Below are 27658 nucleotides of genomic sequence, written 5' to 3'. Positions count from 1 at the left end.
GATCAATATCTGCAACCTGTAGTACAAAAGAACGCATCACAGAAATCACCAAAAGCTGTTGTAATGCATGTGTATTCATGGGCAACCAGTTTTGGTCAAGCTAACATCTACAAGTCATGGATGCACATCAGGTTGAGGGAAGGTTCCTTGGCATCAAATAAACGACTATTATCAGTCACTACAACTGATAGTAATTATGTCTGGTGCTTATGAACCCTCCTTTCACATGATATAACGTTCATCAGTGACTTGAAGATGATCATTTTACCAAAACTGGTTGTCCACACACACACACACACACACACACACACACACACACACACACTACAGCACCTTTTACTTCTCCTGTGATGTTGTTCTTTACACACACTGAAGCTCTGGAATTATGTTGTCTGAAAATATTTTGTTATCAAAAGTGTCCTTGTTCTATTAAAGACACTAATTGTTTCCTGGGTTATCTGAGTTTGGTGCCTGTCCCATTACCACCACACACTTTCCTAGCAATCATTGATACTGCATTCCCCTGTACCACCATTTCCCACAAATGTTATCTGAAGAAAAGTACTCAGACAGCTATTAGCAACACTAGTAATGGGTGTGTCCATCCTTCACCTTTATGATGGGTTAAACTCTGCTGAGGACACTTTATATTAAGTGTCTGAATGTCTATGGAGGAATGGCAGCCCATTCTTTCTCAAGAGCTGAAACCAGAGAAGGAAGGTAGTGATGTTAGACACTGGGGTCTAGAGCAAATTCGATATTCTGACATATCCTAAAAGGTGTTCCATTGGATTCAGCTAGATACTTTGGACAAGCCAGTCCATTTCAGAAATGTTACTGTCCACAGACTATTGCTCCACAGATGGTGTTTCATGACAGGTCGATTATAATACTGATACAAACTATTATCACCTCCAAACTGTTCCTCTACTATATGCAGTACACAATGCTGTAAAATGCATTCATATCCTTCTGCATTTTATGTTTTATTAAGCACACAAGGGGATCACATCCTAACCATGAAAAACACCACCACAGCATAACACCACCTCCTCCGTACTTCACTGTTGGCATTGTACATGATGGCAGGTAAAGTCCTCCAGGCATCTATCAAAACCCACTCCCACAGAGCAAAGCATGATTAATTACTACAAATGACTTGATCCCAGTCATCCCTGTCCATTGGATTTGCCCTTTACACTACCTCACCCATCTCTTAGATTGATTACAGAAATAGTGGTTTATTAGGAGCTTCTCGATCATTGTACATCATTCTTTTTAACTCCATACACGCAGTCCTTGTGCTAGCTGGACTTCTGGTTTGCACTCTGGAACTCACAAATGATAGCTACCATTGATACCATGTGTTTTTTCAACAGTCAATCTCTGCAATGGTTTAGCTGTGGTTGTCACTTTGCATTTTCATTTAACAGTTACATCACCAACAGCTTAGTTGGGCAGCATTAGAAGGTTTGAAATGTCCCTGATGTTGTATTGTATTGTAAGGAACTGGGACCTAGAAACAATGGAGAGGTTTCATCCCCGCCGTAGCCCTCAGTGGTTCACAACCCCACAACAGGCTACAGCAGTCCAGTCACCTCAACGTCGCCCCCCACACCGAACCCAGGGTTACTGTGTGGTTCGGCCCCCAGTGGACACCCCCCCCCCCCCTCACCCCTCCCCCGGGAACGTCTCACACCAGATGAGTGTGTGACCCCAATGTTTACGTGGTAGAGTAATTATGGTGCACGCGTACGTGGAGAAAGTGTTTGCGCAACAATTGCTGACATAGTGTAACTGAGGCAGAATAAGGGGAACCACCTGCATTGGCCAAGGCACATGGAAAACCGCCTTAAAAAACATCCACAGACTGGCCAGCACACTGGACCTCGACACCAATCCGCCAGGTGAATTCGTGACGGGGACCGGCACGCCTTCTCACCCGGAACGCAGTGCATTAGACTGCACAACTAACTGGATGGGCTCCCTGATGTTGCTTAGGTGTCATCCAATGATAAGTTCACATCTGAAGTCACTGAACTCTCCTAGCAGACCTATTCTGTTCTTACTGCTTCTCTACTGACAACACAATTCTCTCCTTCTCCTATTAGACTGGCAGGTCTGCCTCTTGCGACATCTAGTGGTCAATTCTGCATTTGACGTCTAGATACTTTTGATCAGATAGTGTACAGTGTCTGACTGTTGCTAAACATTGCCAGCATCCATCTGATATCAAAGTTATGACATCCTTACTGCTAACCTCAGTTGCCCTCGTACTTAGTGACAATTATTATTTCGTCTCTGAAGGGCAGAGAGATAACAGGTACTGGCAACACAATGGAGCGATCCTTATGTAACTTTTCATTGCTCACTTAGGCAGGGGTTTCCTGTATCTGTAGATCTTTAGCCCCTAACATGGTTTTGACACACTGGCAATATTTTCCTTAAATGGACATGTTATGACACTGAAGTGTTGGTAATTCTTGAAATCACATTTCAATTTCTAAACCTCAGCCACCTTCTTCAATTTTTACATTCTTACTGAAGACTGGCCTCAAGTTTGGTACACATTAAGACAACAAAGATCACCAAACCTAAACTTGACAGTTGCCACCCTTTTGCAAATGAAACAGTTCTGACATTTGTGCCAAATTTAACCATTCAGAAGCTGACTCCTTACATAAATACATTGACAATCTAACCTCTTTCTTCACTGCTCATACATATCCCATCACCATCAGGTTAGTCAAAGGCAATTTCCCATGTCACATTACTCAAATCTGGAGCTAATGATTCCTATTAAAAACAAAAGAAAGGGAATACGCCACGGCACCCTAGATGCCAGGCACTTATGACATCATGCAAAACATATAAATTGTGTGTTGCACCAAGCTCAGACCCTACAATTCAGATTGTAGTGTTTTCAGAATTTCCGCGTAAATTCTAGAACTACTCGGCCTACTACCATCTTGAACATATGATATTTTAAATATAAGTGTGAGGGAGCCTATTTACTGTGCATCACCTGTCTGTGTGTGCAGGTTTGAAGTTTATCATGAGACAACTGTAGACGCGGCTGTCGAACGGCACCGACAAGTGTTTGCCGGTCGCACCATGGCAGCCATAGTGTAAGAACAAGGAATGTTTATGTATTCAGTGCTGTTCTGTAACTTTCATGATTCAAGTGACAAAAGAGCAATGGATTTGGAAAAAGACTTTTAATTAATGTTCATTTTGGACATGAAGAGGATAAGATGTGTATTCAGATTCATAGTGAGAAGAGGAATGGTTACTAAACCAACTCTCTCATAAATGTTATTTAGTTGGTTTCTGGCAGTCATATATCTATGTTCTGCAGACAATTCTCTTTGGTTTCGAGTCAAATACATCATCAATTGATGAGTACAGTGACATTAAAGTTTGTATACGTGATCATCACATTACAAAATAAGAAAATATAATTTTTTGCCTCACACGTCGCAAAGCATTAGAACGTGGCGACCTGTGTGAAAGGGCAGAAGAAAACAGGACTTTTAGGATGAAAATGAAATAAGAAGATATTATGTGTTGCCATAGCAACCAAGCATAACAAGACCAAAGAACCAGTCCACAGAATTGGATTCTGCCTAAAAATTCAAATGGTGAAAAATAGTAAATGTACAAAAAGGGAAGGCGTAAGAAAGTAATAACACTAAAAGAACAGGGAGACGATCTCCACGTATTAAACTAAGAAGAGATATGCCGAGAACAATTTGACTAAGAAGATCTGGTGTGGGGAGTATACAGCTCTCACACATTGTGAGTACACAGACACAGAAAGCAACATATGACGCCACCGGCACCAGTTGCTGTTCACCGGTGCTGACCAACTTCCACATTCGCTCACCGATGCCTATGTAGAAACCAACCACTGATGCCACCGCTACCAGTTGCTGTTCACCAGTGGTGGTTACACATCCGCTCACCGACACAGCCTAAGCTCTATGCCGCGTGAGTGTAAAACAGAACTTTATTGTTTTAGTACAAACTAGTAAGAACTGTTAAGTGAACAATATTATTGTAGTTATTATACTCAGAGTTGAATTTTTTTTAATGATTACCAGGTCTAAAGATAATAAGAATATGGATAACTTACGGCAAATGGAAAAAAACCCAAGAACCAGCTATGGCTATGACAGTCAGTAGAGAAATGCCAGACTGGTCTGAGTTAGTAAACCTAATCAAAGTTAAAAATGCTAAATTAGATGCACAGAGTGTAGATTCAGCGGCTTTAAGAATGGAACTAAATGATAAACTAGAAGCCCAGAGTTTATAATTAAATAAAGCTTCTAACACTCAGAATGAAACTCTAAAGAAAGAACTAGGCTCAGTAAAATCTCAATTAAATTTGCTAAATGAAAAAGTAGAATCGCAAAACAATGAATTTGGTAGTTCATGCGAAAGCATGGGAGCTTTAAAGACTGAATTGGACAATTTAAATAATAAGGCAGAGGATTTGGAATTTGAATTAAAGAATGAAGTAACTAACTCTTTAAACCTCCATGTAAATCAACTGTTCACTGACTTTAGTCAGAAACAGAATCATCAATTACAAGATTTAGCAAAAAAGTTAGAATTTGATGTTGATGAAAAATGTAATACTGTAGAATCAGAAATCAATGAAAAGTTGGGATCATTTGAAAATGTATGCAATGTTAAGTTTGATGCTGTAAAGCAGGGATTGCATACTTTAAAAGATAGCATTGAAAAGCAAGATAAGTATAGCGAATTAATACCTGTCATTCAATTGCAAATTACAGGTGTAAGTACATGAGTAGACAGTGTACAAAGAAGCTTCAAAGAGAAGATAGCAAGCTCTGATATCATAAATGTTAGTAGTCTGGAGAAGCAGGTAGAGAAAATTATAGATCGGAAAGTCACTGAGAGAATAACATCCAGGAATGCATCGCCTATGGCTTCTTCCAAATCTACTGATACCAGGAAGAGTACAGATGAACTCTGGAGAGAATTCAAACTTACCCAGGATAGAGTAGAATATAGAATAACTTCTCCTAATGTGGTATAGACTAGTGAAGTGGTGATTGTTTTGCAGTGGGGAGACTTTCAAACAAAATTTAACGAGAAGTACTGGTCTGCACTTGCTCAAGTAAAGTTAATATCAGATCCATGGGATCCGGGCGGAGTCATCTATCCCCCAGGGACGTTAACACTCTGAGTTAACAGGCAGATGACAACCATCAGATCCCGAGTTGTTTTCGGTGTTTCTTCCAAAATAATTTTCCTGCTCCAAATTCCCTTCAAATCTTAAGCTAATCTGTCATCTATTTCTGAATTCTTAAACTATCCTATAATCTGATTACATAGGAAACTGGATATGACTATAACCTAAGGACTGGCTGAAGAGAATCATGGATAAAAGGCGATGTCCAGATGAAATAAACTGACTGAGATATTATGTTTCTGGAAAAATATAGTATCAGGTGAATATTTGAACAACTGTTATACCATAGTGTATAGATTTTCTATTTTGTGTAACATATTTTATACCTTTTACAAGATGTGATGTAGATGGGAGGGTTTGTATCAGTTTTGGTTGGTTGGTTGGATGGTTTGGGGAAGGAGACCAGACAGCGTGGTCATCGGTCTCATCGGATTAGGGAAGGATGGGGAAGGAAGTCGGCCGTGCCCTTTCAGAGGAACCATCCCGGCATTTGCCTGGAGTGATTTAGGGAAATCATGGAGAACCTAAATCAGGATGGCCGGACGTGGGATTGAACCGTCGTCCTTCCGAATACGAGTCCAGCGTCTAACCACTGCGCCACCTCGCTCGGTATCAGTTTTGGAAAGCAGTGGGTATTGTGATAACAGCACGCAGCGTGGTTTACGAGAACACATAAATCATGACTAACACAAAACACACACCACACCTTTTTAACAACCCTCGCAAACAAGTGTGTCTGATTCTTCACCATTTGCCATTTCCATAGGGTTGCTAAGATTTCCTTCAGGGACCTCAACAATGAAGGTGGGAATGTCCGTTCTGTAGCAGGCGAATTAACACCAAACCTCCTCCAGCTTCTCACTCGAGTACCGGCAAGGTAGGGATCCTGGGGAAGGGGGGTGGGAAGGGTTTCCTGCCTTTGGGGCTATCTTCTTTCTCTTCTTCGATCTTAGCAACTATTTCTATTTATTTCCTTTCTTACTTCTCTTCTGAGGACCTATCTATTTTTTCACTCTTTCCATATTCTTCTTCTTCTATCGCAGAAGTCCTCCTTTGTTTCTGTGGTTTCCAATAACCTACATCTTATAGGCTGGAGAATCAGACTACACGAGCACACATCTGCATACACACAAAGCTACACTTAAAAACATACATTAAAATTACCTACTCAGAAAGGAAAGGGGGGGGGGGGGGCGTACCCAGCATTTACTGAATATAAAGAGCAGGTGAACCTACATGGAGATAGGACAAACCGTGGCCTAAAAATTAGGGATGTTGTAAAAAGGGACGTCCCTGCCAGAATGGAAGGAGGAAGTGTACTCATATGGTCAACCCACAGGCATGGTATAGGTACTGATCCTAGCAGGAGGGGACAGTATTGTGACAGAAGTCACATGTTTTATCTTACGTAAGTTTAGGAGTGTCAAAAGAGAACACTTTTATTTTGCCCAGAGTTCCTCCAAACAACAGTCTATAAATAATGAGACTGTTACGTACTAAAGAAGTAGTAGAAAGAATTAGAATAAAAATAAAGTACTCAAGTGTTATGAACACCTAAAGTTTGTGCTTGGAGTTAAAGAAAGAGTCCTAACAATTCCTAAGTAATAATAATACAGATTGAAAGCATAAATAAATATGCTTAGGTTTAAAAAAAAATCAGAAGCTTGCTCTATAGACTACAAAGATTTAAGGGTGAAGAAGATAAAATAAAATAAAAGTATATAAACCTATGTAATAGATTAATACTTTTAAAATGTGAATTGTTATTATGTATGATGATAATGCACATAATGATTATGTATAAAATATCGCATGTTCGATCTGAGGAGGGGGAAATGTAGTGTTTCGAGAATTTCCGCGTAAATTCTAGAATCACTCGGCCTACTACCATCTTGAACACATGATATTTTAAATATAAGTGTGAGAGAGCCTATTCACTCCACATCACCTGTCTGTGTGTGCAGGTTTGAATTTCATCATGAGACAACTGTAGACGCGGCAGTCGAACGGTACCAACAAGTGTTTGCTGGTCGCGCCATGGAAGCCGTAGTGAAAGAACAAGGAATGTTTATGAAACTTCCTGGCAGATGAAAACTGTGTGCTGGACCGAGACTCGAACTCAGGACCTTTGCCTTTCGCGGGCGAGTGCTCTACCAACTGAGGTACCCAAGTACAGCTCACGCCCCGTCCTCACAGCTTTATTTCTGCCAGTACCTCGTCTCTTACCTTCCAAACTTTACAGAAGCTCTTCTGCGAACCTTGCAGAACTAGCACTCCTGAAAGAAAGGATATTGCGGAGACATGGCTTAGCCACAGCCTGGGGGACGTGGTATTCACAACATTATTCCTCGACTACAGCTATTGTTGAGGAATGATGGAGGACATATTGAGCATTTCCTGTAAAGAACATCATCTTTGCTTTGTCTTACTTTGTTATGCTAATTATTGCTGTTCTGATCAGATGAAGTGCCAGCTGTCGGACATTTTTTGAACTTTTGTATTTTTTTGGTTCTAATAAAACCCCATGTCATTCCTAGCATGTGTGTCAATTAGTACCTCTCTATCTAAATTATTCAGTGATTTATTCAGTTTTCAAATTTATACTGACTTTTTGATCACCCGGTACGTGGAAAGTGATAATTGAATAGAAAACATTTGTCAAATAAGCAGAGAGACAACAGATGGATTTGCATAAAAATTCATTAAAATAGCTAGCTCTTGTAACCAGGTGCTCACAACAAAAGAAAGAAATGTTGGGAGGCAAAGAGACTGGGAAATCATGAAGATAAACACCACTCAAGATGTGGGACGGGATGAGAGGGAAAAATAGATCATAGTGAATGACAGAGAAGGTATTAGGCATATTACAGATGATTGTACAGACATAACATATACCAAAAGAGCAGGAAATCAAAGGGAGAATGAAAGAAATTAAATAAAAAGGACAGAATGGGAATTAAATGCGAAAACAGACTGTACCAAGAAAAATTACTGTAAGTAGACTGCAGGGAAGTGGTAAGAACAAAGCAAAAGTTGTTGAGCAATTTCCCATCTTTCAAGTTATAAAATCCTGGTATCAGGTGGGAGAATGAGACAGTGAGCGTGATACAGCAACCACTATTGTGTCACAGATGTGCACTGCAACAGGGTAGTGTCAATTTATCCTTATTAACAATTTCGTGGTTGTCTTATAAATATGAAAGACCAGGCAGTGGTTGCACATTAGTTGGTATATAACTGTTTCAATGCTGGCTGTCCCTTTGATGGCATAGGTCTTGTCAGTAATAGGATTTGCACAGGTAGTAGGATGAGAATGCATAAGACAACTAATTTATTGTCTTGTGACAATTTCAGTGATGTTGATAGCAACAAGGCAATAAGATGGGTTTACAAGGAGCTCGGAGTCCAAACTAGAGCATAGTGGAGATTGTGCGGCAATATATTTTTTATTTTTATTTATTTGTTTATATAATTATTTTTTTGACGCATGTATTGGGAAAGGAGGAGGGGGGGGGGGGGCAGTGGAATGATGAAAAATGGTTCTAAGTGGTGTGAGCAGGAGCAGAATCTTGGACATTAGTGTAGGACATGATTTCAGAAAATTGCTTTATGAATTCTAGACTATGTACTCTGATGTATCCCATTCTCGGAAGACATCCACAAAAGAAAGCCAGTAGTCACAATCACAAAATTTTATTAATAAACACAGTTCCAATACTTCTCAAGAGCCACTGAGTGTGAATGGAACAAAAGTTTCCATAAATAAATGAAATTTATTCACCAGTGAAATTAGTTTAGATGCAGGGAGGCCCTTCAAGGCAAAAATGTGTTTAAGGATTTTGATGGTATGGGTAGAAGATGTGGAGGCCATCTTCTTTGCAAAAGTGAAGCCAGTTCCAAATGTCAATGACTACAAGCCATGAGGTTCCCAAGAAGGGACTAACTAAATCCAAATGTACCCATGACCACGGAGCACAGGTAGTTGTCCAAGGGAAATAACATCAAGCAGGGGCAGCCTGCTTTCTCTGGCTTGTGGAGCAGGATGCAGCTTATCTGTGATAGTAGAGACCATACTTCACCAGTAGATATGTTGGCACACCAGCCTCTTTCTGAGGACCATGTCCCAGTGGCCCTCGTGGAATAGATCAAGAACTCAACACTGCAGTGCCTCAGGGATGATGCAGATCAAGAACTCAACACTGCAGTGCCTCAAGGATGATGACGTGTTCATTTGGTGCCCCCTTGAGTGGGGATGGTGCATTGGTGGGTAGGTCCAAAACTCGTGGAGGTCTGGTTGATTGAAGGCTTTGTTATGGAAGGGCACCTGATCTACTGCTGTGTGCCTCCAGATGAGATGGACATTGAAAGGGAGCCTGTCTATTGCATCTTCTGCCTCAGAATCCATGTGGAAACAAACAACGGGTCAGTGTCAAACCCGGAGTCCTGTCTTAGAGGTGGTCAAGATGGCAGGTCAGCATTAGCATGATGTGCAGTGGAGTGATATTTGATATCATAAATGTAGCTTGACAGGAACAGTGGCCAGCATTGGATGTGGCATGCCATCTTAGTTCAGTTGGGGATGGAGGACTTGAATAGTGGCAGCAGAGGTTTGTGTTCAGCTAGAAGAGTGAAATTTCTGCCATAGGTGTAGTCATGGAATTTCTTGATGCCAGGGATAATGGCAGAAAGATGCTCCAAATGCTGGAGAGTACATTTAAATTCATACAATAAAATATCAGGGGCTGGAAAAATAAAGTTAATAACTTATTATTTACCTAAATAAAGTAGGAAGTTGATATGTAGATGATTTACTTTGACTGAGTGCCTTGTAAATACGAGAATAGAAATGTTAAATGTTACAGATTATAAATTAGGAGCTTCTTGTTGCTGAAGCAATACATAGAAAGGAGGAGTTGTCAAGTACATGCTAAATGATCATAAATTCAAAACTACAGACAGAAGCAGTTTTTGCACAGAACAAAACATGGAAACATGTGCATGTGAAATTTTGTCTCACAGCACAATTATAATTATTACATTTTACAGAGCCCCAGTGGGAAATTTTCAGAATTTCTTACAAAATACTGAATCTGCCTTATGTCACTCATTTGACAAAGGGAGGCAAATAATAATTTGTGATGATTTCAGTATTGATTCTAGGAATGAGCCTGCGAAAAAACATTTTATAGAAATTTTAGTTAATCTCAGATGTAAACTTTCCCAGCAGAAACGTGCAGGTCACTTTAATACTCAATGTTTTTGTATAAGAGGACATAGTCAATAAGGTTGATGTTCAGTGAGTATGAAATGTGTTATCACACCATGACGGCCAATTCACCATAACAGACAACATAAATCTAAATCATGCATTAACTAGGAAAAGTGTGAGAACAGTTAATGAACTCACATGAACAAAGTTCTGGATTCAATTAATAACAAAGTGGGAACAACGGGTTTATTTTGTGACTTGTCAAAAGCCTTTGACACTGTGAACCACCAAATCCTATTACAGAAAGCAGATCTATTAGGAATAAGTGGTATAGCACATGAGTGATCAGAATCCCTCAAAGATAGAAAGGAGGCCTGGTCTCATCTAACTGGAGAACCATTAACTGTGGAGTGCCCCAAGGATCCATTCTTGGTCCTTTCCTTTTCTTCATATTTATAAATAATGTACCTCAAAGTACAAAGTTACAGTGTTTTTTACCATTTTTCTGGATGACACCAACATTATGACTGATGGTCATACATGTCAAAAATTTTAAGGATCTGCTAAGAATATTCTTATTGATTTAATGAAATGGTTTAACATCAATGGACTCTCATTGCACTTTAATAAGACTAAATATATCAGTTTACTGCAACTGCTAAAACTGAGGATGAGTTAACTGTGAAGTGTGTGACCGAGTCAATAGAAAGAACTGAAACAACAAAGTTTTTAGGTGTTGTAATTGACTCCAGAGTAAACTGGTCTCATCATATAATAACCTGCAGAAGAGACTCAGCTCATCAATTTTTGCCCTAAGCGTCTCTCCAAGAGCGGAAATATACACACAATGAATGTAGCATACTACAGATATTTCCATTCTCTTATATTTTGGGGAAACCAAACACTAGCAAAGAAAATACTCTTGTTTCAAAAACATGTTGTAAGAATAATAAGCAATGTGGACTCTAGATGTAGTTGTAGAAACCTTTTTCAGAAACTAAAAATACTTACTGTTGCTTCCCAGTGCATATTTTCTCTTACGTGTTTCATCAGCAAAAATTATGAGTTTTATAAAAGAGATAGTGTATACCATGGATACGATACTATGTGAAAGCATGATTTTCACAGTGACTGTAAAAATCTGACTATGGTGCGAAAGGGTGTGCAGTTCTCTGGCGCAAAAGTTTTTAATGCTCTCCCTCCAGATATTAAAAGCAAATTTGATAACCATTCCTCTTTTAGGGAGCATCTGAAGTAATTTCTATTGGAAAGGTCATTTTACAGCTTGGAAGAGTTTTTTAGCCACGGTGATAAAACCTAATAGATCTGTGAACCACAAATTTTGAGTTTGACATACCATACTGTAAGTTTGAGCAGTGGTGAAGGTACTGCATTCATGTAATATTCAGAGTTATTTTCACTGATTTTATATTTGTTTTTCACTTTTAGTGTCCAATGTTTGCTGTAATCTGTCATTCTTACCACACATGTGTAATGCAAATATGGTGTATTACTTTTGTATGATTGACTGTTTTAATACTACCTATGTATAGATTATTTACTGACACACTCTGTATCCTTGTGAGTTTACCACAATTGGATTGATGGAGTGAGAAATAAATAAACAGACACTTTTAGCAGGAACCCACAAAGCATCAGCTACTACGAGGTATGTTACGGAGAGAATGTAAATTTTAGATTTAATGCATTTCCGAGTACATGTCTCTCCCCTTTTAATATCTGTTTCCAAATGAAACACGAGTGGTGCCTAAAAGAAACCATGAATAATGAATATGAAGTATTGTTCTTTATTGATAAGAGATATAAAAACATAGATAAGCTTGTATGGTATGCCAGAGGTTAATAAGTCTACCTCGGCAGCAAGAGACATTAGTCATGAGAGTTAGAGTTGCACTTGTGTGAATGTGTGTGTGTTTCATCTAATTCAGAATAACGCTTTTTGGCCAAAAACTTAATTGTTTGACAGTCTTTTGTTGCACCTGTCTGTAACTCAACATTTCCACTATGTAGTGAGTAGCAATGTATCCTTTTCACAAACTATCATTATTCTATCTGGGATTTTCCACTGTTTCAAAATAATATCAGATCAATATGTATCATAGTTAGACAGGAAATAAGGAAACATATCATGTAACAAGATGATCTATTAATTAAAGATAATAATCAAACTGTCCATACCATCAAATATACAGCAAGACTCTTTACCAGTCACTTTCTAAATGCAACTGATAAACTCAATACAGTTAGCTCAAAAGAAAAAGCATAGCAGTATATGTGACAGTCAGTACAACAAGCATTCAGTCAAACTGAGATCACTCCAGCTTCTTATAGGGAAACAAGAAAACTAATTATCTCTCTTAAAAGTAAATATTCTCATATGGTTGATAGAACAGCTAGCAAAATATTAAAGGAATGTTGTTCTGTATAGCAACTATACTCAGTCATACATTTACTACAGTATTTTCACAAGGTATCTTTCTAGGCAGGCTAAAGTATGCCACTGTCACCCTCTTCTTTAAGAAAGGAAGTAGGAAGACATTAATAACCACAGACAAGTTTTACTATTTACTCTATACTTAAAAGTTTTGCAAAAAGAAATGCATTTAGTAATGGCTAAGCATGTCTACAAACATACAATTCTGAGCCCATCACAATTTGAATTCCAGAAAGACCTCATTACTGAACATGGCATCTACAATTTCATTCTTCATTTATTAAAATATGTGAATGATAAGATTACATCTAGGGGGATTTTTGTGACCTGTCTAAGGCACCTGACTGTGAAAATTACAAATTTCTTTTTGAGATACTTAAAATTTATGGCTTTCAAGGTACAATGAGTAAGTGGCTCACTTCATATTTAACTGAAGGGAAGTGAAGGGTCATATCAGATAGCTCATGGAGCTCTCATGATGAACCTCCTCCTGAGTGGAAACAAACTACTAGTGTCATTCCACAGAGTTGAGTTCTGGGACCACTCTTGTTCTTGCTATACATGAATGACCTCCTACCTTACACTGATAAAGCAGAAATAGTACTATTTGTTGATTATGCAAGCATTTTAATAAACCCCAAAAGAGCTGCTGTACAAGAAAGTAAGAAATATTCAAAATTGTTACTACCTGTTCCTTGTGAACTGACTATCACTTACTTTAGCGAAAAAAAAAAAGATCATTCAATCTGCTTAATGCAATATACATCACCATCCATGCCAATGTAGGACAAGAGAAAGGAAATATTTAAAACTGATTGTTCAAGATTTCTGTGTGTGCATACTGATCAGAACTTGTATTAGAAATGAATTACTATAGATCTTCTCAAATGCTTGAATTCAGTGGCATTTGTTATATGTGTAATTGAACATTTTGGTGATAAAAGCATTAAAAATTAATTACATTACAACCTTACATTCACTGATGCAATATGAAATAATTTTCTGGAGCAATATCACACACAGACACAAAGTATTCATTGTATACAAATGTGTTGTAAGGATAATATCTGGTGGCCGTTCTTGATCTTCAAGTAGATGACTGTTTACAAAATTTGGCATACAATTATGAATTACATTTACTCTTGTATAAAGTTTGTTGTGAAAAATCAGGCACCATTTCAAAATAATAGTAGCATTCAATATAACACTAGGGGGAAAAAATTGCTACACTATCCACAATTTACCTTACCGATGCACAGAAATGGCAAACTTCATGAATATGATCTACAGAAGATACAAAAAACTAAACTAGGATACACATCTACTGAGAGTGATCCACATGCCCCAGCACTTAGCAAGGGAGTGAAGTGCTCAATGTAGAAACTCCTGTGCACATTGAAAACCAAAGTGAACACAACTTTACCAGCCTTCAAGGAAAAAAGAGAGATCTCAGACAAAGGGAGCCATAACGCCACCACTCTATGTTCTTCTGTTTGGAGACAAGAGTAAATGGTGGCACCAAGTGTCATCACAAAACTTTGGTAGTTAAATCCATTCCTACTCCATGTATCATGACATATGGACCTCGAAAACACACATTCTTGGCATAGTCTGATTCTCTAATACATTTTTGGGCACTCACTAAGCACAGCCTTTGTTTTTAACAAGTTTCTTTCGAATTGTGTGAAGCACGGTTCCCTTGTTTATCAAACTTAGCAGCAATTCCAAGAGAGGTATCTTTGCATGTGATATGATCCATAGCCAAAATTACAGCAGAGTTTGAGACAATGTGCATTTGACCAAGCTATCGGAAGGCCTTGATGCTCTGTTGTTTCAGTGTACAATGCTGACAACATCAGAACATGGAAGATACTGCCCTCTATATGCCTGCTTTAGACTGTGATAAATTTCTGAAGCGTGCTTGTCTTCAGTATGAAGAATTCTCCACATTGGTGTATAACAACTGTTCACGAATGAAGAAATGGGTTAATGAGTTTACTACAAAAATGCTATCTGTAGTGGCAAAAATAGTCCATCACCTATCAGCAAAACAGCAACCTACTGCAGTAGTTACAACCCTTTTATAGGAAATGTCTTATTTTCCTTTGGTGTACCTCATATGTAGACTACTTTATTTCAGAATTGTACTGCTCTGTTTGTCAATGAACTGTTAGAGAACACACATGGAAGAAGAATATATCACGTATTTTATTTAACACATAACATTTATAAATTAGATAATGGAGAAATACAGGTGATGAAAAGGCCATGGTATGAGAAAAGAATAACACTCCATGTATAGAGGTAGCCTAATCAGGCCACAGTTTAGCAATTCAGTTTAGTTCTGTTCAGTACAAGTTCGCACGTGACTCCCCCCCACCTCGCCCCACCCCTCACACACATATGGTCAAGCTCACTGATAGAGAATGAATGTCCAAAAGAAGAGTTATGAAGTTGCCTCTATGCTGCTCAAAGTTCTCTCTAAACAAAGAGTGGCAGCCTCTTCTCATACCACTGTTTGCCTATAAACAGTATTTTCTAATTTTGACCTAATGGAAGGTTAAAAAGTTGGTCAATGTAAACTGGAAATACATTGCAAATAAATATACTGTATTCATTTTACCTGATAAGCCAGACAACAACCTTCTGGAGGTGACTGCACCAATATTTCTAACTGATATACCAGTGATCCAACTGCCAAAAAATTTGTGAGAAAATTCTGTAATGTGTCAGGAGAAATTCCTTCTACACAGATATTTTGTGCTGTTGTGAATGCATCCAAGTCCTGGAGAAAAATTTAAAATTTATTACAAAAGACAGTAAATGCCAACTAAAAGTGGAAAGTAATATATTTAAATAAATTCAGAAACCATTCTCATAAAAACAGAGACTCAAAACGAGTAAGCCATTAAGGTAGTGCATTATGAGAAAGAAGCAATAATATTGATTTCAACACAAATAAAATATCACAAACTCTGTATATAGGGTTTGTGTGTGTGTGTGTGTGTGTGTGTGTGTGTGGCCGTGTGTGAATACAGACCTTATGAACTGAGCATGCTTAGTAAGGAAACCTACTGAGTTAGTCAGTGGGTAGGTAACTGTTATACAGCACTCTTAATCAAAACCATATGCATACCCATGCATAATGAGATGCAAGATGAAACAAAAACCCAATAAAGTATAAAAAGCAATCCCTTATCATGTTTTATGAATCTATTGAACACTTACAGAAATAGATTTGCTAGCTTTTAAAAACAGAGTTACTTCATCCAGAAATGAAGAGAGGGGTAAATTTGTAAATTTGAAGTAACTACTATCTTTGTCTAGACAGCGTCAATCAGCCTCTCTCCAAGAACTACGATTTTCTTAAGTCAAGCCTCAAAATTACATTTTCCCAACCAACTATCATCTGCACATCACAAAAATTACTTTTTTGTCAACCCCCTGCCCAATGCAACATTCACAAACAGGTGCTTTTAGATTGCTCGGTCCACTTTCTTGTCATGTGGTTTGACTTTTGTGACTGTCTTGCTGCAGAATTTGCTCTGTGAATCTAGTAGTATCACTGGCCAGGCCTACTTTACAAAAAGCTTATTATCCACTGAATGATTAATATAATATAAGAGAAGATATAAAACCATGGTTCTGTTTCCCAATGACCACAAAACTGTAACTAAGAATTAATAATCACACTCACTGTCTTCAGTCTGATAACACTCCTCATCATGTTTTTAAATGCAACACCCAAATCCAAGGTGGCTATTCCACCAAGCATGTGGCTCACTGAGAACTAGTACTTCAGAACTCACATGTGGCTACTTCCTCAAATGTAGCAGCATGTGCTTGGTTTCCACCACCTTCTTGGTTTCAACACATCCTGAAACTAGTTGCCCCCCCCCCCCCCCCCACTACACACACACACACACACACACACACACAACACACACACACACACTCACACACACACTTTTCATTGTTTTCTCTGTTGCCACTTTTTTTTAGTTCCATTCCTTTGGACCACTACTTGCAAATTTTTTTCTCTCTTTCCATCTCTGTTCACCTCGTCTATATTTCTTAACAGTAAACATGGCTATGCTTCACAACCGCTAAATGTATGTATGGGAATTAGGTAGATTTCTTAAACTCCTTCCCTCTACACTCTGCCCATCTTCTCCTCCCTCTCTCTTTGCCCACCACCCCTCCCCGCAACCTCCTTACTGTGCATCATTTCCTCCTCCCTCCTCTTCCTCTCCACCTCCTCCAGCCTGCCTCTCTCTGTCCATCACCCTCTCTACATCCATTTTCTCACCTCCCCTCTCCTCCCCCCACTCTGACCTTAATCTTGTTTTTTCCTAATGGAAAAGGGAACTTGATCGGCCTCTGAAGTCACTTAAAATGACTGTGTAAATTGACTGGGAATATTGGTATATGAGATATGAGAGAGACCTCTACAGCTACTGGATCTATGAGGATAGTAACTTCAGTCACAATACTTCACATATTTTAAATCTGCGGATGGGTAGGATTACAAAATTTCAAATGATTCAGATTTCATAATAGTATTCTAATCACAAGCCAACAAGGCATAAATACAACTTCCCTATTTTCTGTAAAATTGACAGCAAGGAAGAAAACAATATATCACATTTTTGTATATATCACTTTTGTTTAAAATCTATCCTATACTCCTAAATAAAGACAAGTCATAGTTAAACATTGTTACCAAAAATTTCAGAAGTTCTTGACCAATTTACTTCAGGTTTTCACAAGGGACTCTAATAAACTTTCAGATGGACATGGGCCACATATATTTTAAATATATATCATATAACAATATGCATACTCTATAAATGTGAAAGGTTTTTAGCAAAAATATCAGAAAGTTCCTGGCCAACTTACTTCAAATTTTTATACGATACTCTAATAAATGTTCGAACAGACATAGGCTACACATTCTTTTAATATGTGTGATGTATAAATATGCATGCAAAACCTATACTTCTACAAGAAGACAAATCATACTTTAACATTGTTACCAAAAATTTTGTAAAGTTCTTGACCAATTTACTTCAAATTTTTGCACATTACTCTCACAAGCATTCAGGCGGCTACACATTTTTTATGTGTATAGGATTAAGTATACATTAATGTATGAATGGGAAGGTGGTTAGAAAAAAATCTCAAAAAGTTCTTGACTGATTTACTACAACTTCTACATGACACTTTAATAAACATACAAATGGACATATGATACATTTTTTAAATACGTACTCTATATAAACGTGTATATACTATATAAAAGAGAAACATTGTTAGCAAAAATCTCAATTTTATATATTATTTTGTTAGGATTTTATATATCTCATATATTTAAAAAAAATGAATAGTCTATGCCCACCCAAAAGTTTATAACAGTATTGTGTAAAAATTTGAAGCAAATTGGTCATGAACATTTTGAGTTTTGCTAACTATGTTTCTCATACTTCAAATATTTAGATGATACTGTAATAAACTGTTGGGCAGGCATGGTCCATGCATTTTGTAGACATACGTGATATATAAATATCTAACGAAAAAATAAGCAACCATTTGCATAAAACAAATTTAATTTCTTTACCAAAACCAGTAAAAGGAATTTAGTTTCTTTCTACATCTACATATATACTTTGCTAGTCACCAAGTGGTGTGTCGCGGAGGGCACAATTTGTGCCATAGTCATATCCCCCCCCCCGCAAGGGAAAATGACTGTCCGAACGCCTCAGTATGAGCTCTAATTTCCCTTATCTTTGAATGGTGATCACTGCACGATTTGAAAGTTAGTGGTAATAATGTATGCTCTACATTCTCGGTGAAGATCGGATTTCGGAATTTAGTGAGCAGCCCCTTCCGTTTAGTGCACCGTCTATCAGCAAGTGTGTACCAGTTCAAACTTTCTATGAGATTTGTAATGCTCTCGCGATGGTTAAATGTACCAGTCATGAATCTTGCCGCTCTTCTTTGGACCTTTTCAATCTCTTGAATCAGACCCAACTGGTAAGGGTCCCATACAGACGAACAATACTCTAAGACTGGATGAACTTACGTATTGTAAGCCATTTCCTTTCTTGAAGGACTGCATCGCTTCAGGATTCTACCAATAAACCACAACCTAGAGTTCACAACCAAGAGTTTGGTGAAACCAGCAAAGAAATTAAATTTCTTTTACACATCTGGCTTGGCTGTTTATTATTTCATTATATACAACTAAGTTGCTGAGGGTGGATAAAATACTAGTTATAAATACCTATACTCTTATCATATGTCTCCCCCCCCCTCTCTCTCTTTCTCTTTGTGTGTGTGTGTGTGTGTGTGTGTGTGTGTGTGTGTGTGTGTGTGTGTGTGTGTGTGTGTGTGTACACATACATTTGGACAGGCTCAGGAGAGCTTGAAGAGTCACAGGCTTAGGATATATATTTTTTAGTACATGTGGTATGAGGGCTGATCAACAGAGAGTGTGGCTGATTACTCCATTTCAATTAGTACACTATTTTTTTCAAGTAACTCTCATTACCCCCCCCCCCCCCCACACACACACACACTTGACTGCACTTTTCATAGTGGCCAGTCCTCGAACACATGCCAGGCCATTCTTTGGCAGGCCACTGAGAATTGCCTTACTTTTCTTGAGTTCTGCTGCAGGGTTTTACAACTGAATGCTCCGAAACTTTGCCTTTATTGATTGAGAGAAAAAATAGTCACTGCAGGCAAGATCAGCGTTATAAGGCAGATGTGGTACACAGGTAATGTTGAACTGAGCCAGAATTAGCACAATTTGATTTGCTAGGAGAGGCCACATATTGTCATCCTGAAGTCACCACCCAGTGCTAGAAACTTCTAGTCGTTTTCTTGCAATGTGCTTACTCAGTCAAGTCAATGCTGATGTGTAGTATGCTGGTGCAACAGTAGTGCAGGGGAGAACTGCATGCTGGTAAATCATTAGACGACAGTCAAAAAATGTGATGACCGTCACTTCCCTGCAGATGGAACAACTTTTGTCTTTTTCGGTACTGGAGAACTTGGCAATTTCCATACTGTGCTGGCTTGTTTTCCTTCAGGATCATAATGATGGAACCATGACTCATCACCCGTGATAACAGATTTCAGAAACCCATCTCCTACATCAGCAAAGAGGCACAGCACTCAAAGCTTGTCTCCATTCACACAGGCTTTTGTTTGGAGTCAAAAGACATGGCACCCATCAGGCATAAGCACAGGTAATATGGAAATGACCATGCTTAATCGTAAAGACATTGCCACATGAAATTCTTAACACTTCTGTGGTGTTAAGTAATGTTATCCATCGGTCCTAATGGATGATCACAGCAGTTTTGTTAATGCTGATTTCAGCCACAGCAGAAACCAAAACACTAGGCACACCTTCCTTAACACAGACAATTCGTCCTCCTTCAAAGTCCTTGAACCACCTAAACACTATTGCACAAAACAGTGCATCTTCACTGTATGCATGCTGCAGCTTTTTGTGAGTTTCAGTGTAAATGAACATATAATTTTATTGTGGCATACAGCTGCTCTCGTGTCACCTCCACTGTTTGGTAAGCAAAATGTAAAGTGCATCTACAAAATAGAACATTACCACCAACCTACCGATCTGATAGTGCTGTTGCCTATGGACATTACACACAAAAACCTGCTCTTTTCAAATATTGATGGTACAGACAGGAAACTATCACAGAAGCTATAGGAAAAAAATCACACTCTGTCTTTGTTGATCAGCCAACTACTATATAATGTCAAATTATAATTTAATGTTGTTACCAAAACCCTCCAAAAGTTCTTGAGCGAATTACGTCACATATTTACATTATACTCTAATAAACGTTCAGGCACACATAGGCTATGTATTTTTAAAAATGTATGCTATAAAAAGTTCTTGAGCAATTTATTTCAAATTTTTACACAGTATTGCAATAACTGCTTGGACAGACTAGGCGATATTTGTTAATGCATGTAAATGTATCTATACTACTGTACACATACAAGTCACCGTTTAACATTGCTACGAAAAATCTCAAAAAAAATCTTGACTGATTTACTTCAAATTTTTAAACAATACTCTACTAAACATTCAGACAGACAGATGGGCATATGCTACATATTTTTAATGGATATGAAATGTAAATATATATCTATATATAATACATAAAGGGGAAATGTTGCTAGGAAAACTTCAAAAAGTTATACACCAAGTTTCTTCAAATTTTCAAACAATACTGTAATAAAATTGGGATGGTCAAATAATATATGAATATAATATGAATATCCACAATTAATTTTCCTTTGAAGGCATGACCTGCAAATAAATCCAGGGTACAGCTATGGGCACATGCATGGCACCATCCAGTGCCAACCTATTCATGGACCATCTAGAGGAATCCTTCCTAAACACCCAGAATTCTAAACCCCTCACCTGGTTCAGATTCACTGATGACATCTTTGCCATCTGGATCAAGGGTGAGGAAACCCTATCAACATTCCTCAAGAACCTCAACAGCTTCTCCCCCATTCACTTTACCTGATCCTGCTTTACCCAACAAGCCATCTTCCTAGATGTTGACCTCCACCACAAAGATGGCTAGATCAGCACCTCTGTCCATAACAAACCCACTAACCACCAGCAATACCTCCACTTCGGCAGCTGCCACCCATTCCATACCAAGAAGTCTCTTCCATGTGGCCTACCCACCCATGGCCATCGCATCTGCAGTGACGAGTGATCCCTCTTTAAATATAGCACGGGTCTTATTGAGGCGTTTACAGATCGTAATTATCCTTCCAACCTTGTACAAAAAGAAATCTCCTGTGCCTTATCTTTCCAGTCACCCACCACCTACCAAAGTCTCACCATCCAGCCACAGAGGAGCATTCCCCTCATAACTCAGTACCACCCAGGACTAGATCAACTGAATTATATTCTCGACTAGGGTTTCAATTACCTCTTGTCATGCCCCGTAATGAGAAATGACCTGCCCACTATTCTTCCCATCCCTCCAGCAGTGGTATTCCACCGTCCACCGAATCTACGCAATATACTTGTCCATCCCTATACTACCCCTTCTCCCAACTCCTTACCTCATGGCTCATATTCCTGTTATAGACCTAGATGCAAGACCTGTCCCATACATCTTCCTATGACCATCTACTCCAGTTCAGTCACAAACATCACCTATCCCATCAAAGGCAGGGTTACCTGTGAACCCAGTCATGTGATCTGCAAGCTAAGCTGCAACCACTGTGCTGCATTCTACGTGTGCTTGACTACCAACAAGCTGTCTGTCCACATGAATGGCCACTGACAATTTGTGACCACGAAACAACTGGACCATGCTGTTGCCGAGCATGGCACTCAACACTAAATTCTTCATTTAACGACTGCTTCACAGCCTGTGCCACATGGATCCTTCCCACCAACACTAGCTTTTCTGAAATGTGCAGATGGGAACTCTCCCTGCAATATATCCTAAGTTCCCATAACTCTCCTGTCCTCAACCTACGTTAGTCACTGTCCTCACCCATTCACCCCCTTCCCTGTTATGATACCTGCACTACACAGCCCTCTATTCCACCAACGCAGCCAGTCTTTTTATTTCTCTCCTTTTCCGCTACCCCTGCCCCTCTCCTCCACCCTCCGTCTAACCTCCTGACTGCACCTAGTGCCCTACCCTCTCTCCACCTTGTTCCTGCAGGTTAGCAAGCAGCACTTCACCATCCTCCGTCCCTATCCTGCTATCCGTCCCTCTCCCCGTTCCAGCCTCCTCCTTACCACCAGTCAGTTTCCTCTCCCATGCACTGCTGCAGCCCCTCGTAGTCTGGCTTCAGCTGCCAGAGAGTGTGGTCATGTGTGTGTGAGTTGCATTTGTGTGTGTGTGTGGGGGGGGGGGTTCTATTTTTCACAAAGGCCTTGTTGGCTGAAAGCGTATTTTGTTTTGCCTATCTGCGACTCAGCAGCTCTGCTGTATGGTGAGTTGCAACTACCCTCTTCACACTATTGATACGAATATATGTAACAGGCAATTAAAGTTAGAAAAAATCTCAAAAAGTTCTTGACCAATTTACTTTAAAGTGTTACACAATACTCTAATAAACATCCAGACTGACATAGGCTGTATATTTTTTAAAACAACAATAAACAAGTTTTCTTTAAAACTGAATGGCAGAAAGAAAATGCTGTTCTGTGAAAGTGTGCAGTTCAGTTTTCTTTCTCTGAGCAAGTTTTATCTATGATATCAAGGCATTTAGACCATTAGACAAGCTGCTTCTTATATATGTATTCTTTCCCTTATTTGTAATTTGAAACAAAATGTGTATACACAACAATGCACTATTTCATTTTATTCTTCACAGCTGGTTTTAACAGAAAACAGGAAAGTTGTTTTTAATGTTTATTGGCTTATGATTAGAACACTACTATGGAAACTGAATTCTCTGAAATTCTGTAAAAGTGTCCATTCACAGATAAAACCCATACAAAATACTGTGATATTCTCACAGATCTAACAGCTGGAGAGATCTTTCTTATACTCCATGTACCAATGATACCAACCGATTTACCCATTTGTTTTAAGCAACTTCAGTTCTCAATCGAGGATCAAAATCACAGAGAGATGGGGAAAGAGCAAAATTTCTGGCTTAATTGCACAATCTCCCATGTTTTGTAAATTCTTTTGCTTTGTAAATTCTTTGGAAATTGTGTGTGTTGTGGAATGTAAGTAGTAGTGGGCATGCCTCAGATGGAAGCGCATGTATTTTGCTAATCTTGTCTCTAATAATGTAATTTGCGGTTTGACAAAAATGGAGACTGTGAAGTCAGTGTGGTATAGCAGAATGGGATAAAATAAAGAGGTATAAATAGCAACAGGCAAATCTTCATCAGTTATTTAGTGCAACAAGAACCTACAACGTTAAATCAAAATTTTCAGCAGCAAGAATGTACTCCTAGACACACAAGGCTTTGAGCTATCGACAACAACAACGAGATAATGAAGATACGTAATAAGTTATTCATTTGTATATCTTACACCTCTCAAAAATTTCAAAATGTATGCAAAGACAGAGAATTCTAATAGTGATGTGTGAGGGGGTGAGAGGGTGGCGTCAGTTGTGATCTGTTGACTGATACGGAAGTTTTGTCTGTTGCAGAAGAAGAATGGATTTTGGATATGTGAATTTGCAGTTTTTATGTAAAGAAAGTTTCAGAAGCTCCAATTACTCAACAAAAGAAGACCATAGAACTGCCCAATAAAGCTGTATCAACAGTGATGAGAATTTCGTATAATATCAACAATGATGGACCAGATGAATTGAAAGAGGACTTTACAACTATGACAAAGGACATCAGAAAAGATAAATACAAACCATTTTTGAAATTAATTATTCTTGGTGGACTTGTGTGATTGCTAGGAAAATGAATACAGATGAGGGTAGTGGTGATGAAGTGAAAGCTGTAGGATGTAGCCTAGATATGTTTGAACCAAGTGAAAGTGTAGAAACCAAAGAAACAGTGAAAACTGATATTATGAAGTTGATTTTGGCAAAGTTGAGTGCAGTTAATGATCAGTTAATAGAAATAAAAACATATAACAACAGTAAATTTAGTGCAGTTAATGATCAGTTAACTGAAAAATTTACTTCATTACAAGGACAATTAAATGAACTGAAAAAAAAAAAAAAAAAAAAAAAAAAAAAAAAAAAAAAAAAAAAAAAAAACAACAACAACAACAAAATGGGCAGGGTACAATACCGAATAGACCAAATTAGCAGTCAGGTTTCAGAGCTAAAATATGGGTTGCCACATGAATTAAAAAGTGTGAATGAAAAACTTGATGTATTAGAAAACAAATTTATTGCACTGGAAAATGAGTTAGTTGCACAATCTTCAGACCAGGAGATGAGTGTTAATGATGTCAGGGCTCAACAGAAGGTCATAGAGGAAAAAATGGAACAGAAGTTTAGTAGTTTAGGAAAATTTCAATCACAATAATCTGTATTCAAAAAATGGTATTGCGTGGTCCAACATTCCAATCAAAAGCTTACATGCAGTGAATTTTCTGCACCACTGTAGAGATAGTTTTGTGTCAGGCATGAGTGATGACCAAAAGATTAAATTGTTAAAAGATGTCTTGAGGGCACAGCTCTGTCATGGGTAAATATAAATTTAAGTCATTGGGAGGCATACCAAAGTTTCAAAAAAAGTTTTTTAAATAAATTTTGGTCAGAAGCTGAACAAGGGAGAATTAAAAGTGAATTTCTGAATGGTCCAAATTATAGGAATAGGGACAGTACACTGAAAGAATTTTGTAAGAATCAACTTAAGAGATTAGCACACCTTGACAGCTCATTTGACGAAATGATATTAGTTGATGCACTGAAAAGGAGATTACCAGAGACGTCGCAGTGGGATTTAGTACATGGACCTGATGACTGTTTGGAACAATTTTTACAACATGAAGACAGGCTGGATAGGACATTAGAAAGAAACACATACCATAACAACTGAAATGATAGAGATCACAATGGTAACAACTACAGAAACAGAGATAGTGGTAACTTCAATCAAGGTCAACATGGTAATAGAGAAAAAAACTATGAACATCAGCAGAATAGGAACAATGTGGATAGCCATGGGCAATTTAATAGGAGAAACAATCATAGTGGCAACTATTCGGGAAATGGTGGTCGGCCTCAATGAAGGTCCACTACTTTGAGGTGAAGAAACACAAGTACAGGACCCTCCAATTTACAGATACATTTAGACAACACTAATAGTATTAATAATAGCTATCTGAAGTTGAACAGAAGGAATATCAGATTTCCCATTTATGTTTTGATCAAAATTTTTGGAATGCTATGTTAATTACAATGATGTAGATACTAATCACAAACCAGAATGTGAGAGTAATGAGAATTTTGATGTGGTATGTACTAATGATTTCTTCTCCTGGTCAGAAAACAGTGTTATTGATACATGTAAAACAGGTAATAAATGTAATGGATCTGAAATAGGTGATATGTTTGATGTAGATGTAAATGAACCTAAGTGAGGTGTGTAACTTTGATAGTGATAAGAATTGTGATGTTGATGATTTTATTGATGAAGCAATTTTGGAAGAAAAATGATGATGATAATGATGATGATGAGTAACAGGTTTTTGTGGTGTTTAAGAGTAATGAAGTTGCAGGGTTGTTTGTGAATACAGGTATGGTAAGTGTTGTATGTGATGGTGTAAGTGAGAGTCATGGAATACCAGTCCAGTCAAAGCAGTTTTTCATTAATGTCATGCAGAGTAATGATCTAAACAGTAAAGGTGGGTATCTGTAAGCTTAGAGAATAAAAGTGAATTTTTTTAAAAATTTGTTTGGGACCAAATTGATGATAACGCAGACAAATACGCATTCTGGAATAACCTAGCCATAATTAGTCAAAATCTGTATCCAAATTGGTGGAATTAAGTAAAAGAATATCTAAGTAGGAAATGAAATTTTGACAGCAATATAGTTTGTGTTCCTTCTGTAGTAAGTGATGTTGGTTGTGCTATGGAACCTGTTAAGTGTGTTCAATCTTTACCTGACAACATGAGTAACCAAAGTAATGCTATGATACCAATGAAGTTGATAAATCTTGCAAAAACAGTATAGATGTAGCATTTGATGAAACTGAAAGTGATCTTTTACATGTAGTGTCCAATAACAAAGATGATGTTTCAGATTTTGGATGTTCTTACATTAGGATTAAGTTGATCAGTGGGAAGGGAACTGTTCGAATGATACAGGTAGCCCAATTTGCGATGTATTTTGCTAATCTTGTTTCTAATAATGTAATTTGTAGTTTGACAAAAATGGAGATTGTGAAGTCAGTGTGGTATAGAAGAACAGGCTAAAATAAAAAGATATTTATAGCAACAGGCAAATCTTCATCAGTTATTTAGTGCAACAAGAACCCGCAACGTTAAATCAAAATTTTCAGCAGGAAGTACGTACTCCTAGACACAACAAGACTTTGAGCTATCGATGACAACAACGACGACATAATGAAGATAAGTAAAAAGATAGTCATGTATATATTACACCTCTCGAAAATTTCAAAATTTGTGCAAAGACAGAAAATTCTAATAGTGATGTGTAGGAGGGAAAGATTACAAGAATAAGGGGTCAGAGAGATAGTAGAGAAGGAGAACATACATACAGTTCCCATACATATTTAGCAAATCCGAATCATTGCCAGATTTGGTAGCGATACATAAAGGGAAAGAATATATATGGTTTACAAGTCCTGCTATCATGGTTAAAACCGACTGTAAGAAAGAAAATGAACCCACACTTTTTCTCAGCATTGCGCAGATACATATAAGCGCAGCCACATCTGGACATGCTTCCTGTCTGGCTCGGACTGCTTCACAGGCTACTGCACTGAACGGAGCTACTCTACCATGCCGTGCTACAGGCATCATTAACAAGCACATCATCAAGCTACTGTATTTAAGAGTATTCTGAAAACTAAAGTGAAGAGGGGCATTGGAATAGATGTAGCACAGAATAAACTGAAAGGAGTTGCCTCTATTTCTATAGGTAAATATTTGAAGTTAATTGATCAAGTACTTTTTGAGATTTATGGTAACAACATTTAACATTTTGTATTCATATATTAATAGACACAGATTTAAAAATTAGTCAGCCACTGTCTGTCTGAATGCTTATTAGAATAATGTGTAAAAAATTT

The 27658-nt window shown here is 38.0% G+C and overlaps 1 protein-coding gene across 2 annotated transcripts in view; it reads right to left on the bottom strand.

The window, feature by feature from the left end:
• Positions 1-27658, bottom strand: part of LOC126190679 (gamma-tubulin complex component 6) — a 253518-nt gene that overhangs the window by 125754 nt on the left and 100106 nt on the right. For both annotated transcript variants that reach the window (XM_049931130.1, XM_049931129.1), the window contains exon 8: positions 15509-15670. In XM_049931130.1, the coding sequence (XP_049787087.1) occupies positions 15509-15670 (162 nt within the window). The remainder of the gene's footprint in view (positions 1-15508; positions 15671-27658) is intronic.

This window comes from Schistocerca cancellata, chromosome 6 (assembly GCF_023864275.1).
Source record: "Schistocerca cancellata isolate TAMUIC-IGC-003103 chromosome 6, iqSchCanc2.1, whole genome shotgun sequence".
Classification (NCBI taxonomy): Eukaryota; Metazoa; Arthropoda; class Insecta; order Orthoptera; family Acrididae; genus Schistocerca; species Schistocerca cancellata.
The sequence above is the reverse complement of the archived record's forward strand: the minus strand, read 5'-3'. Positions and strand labels throughout refer to the sequence as shown.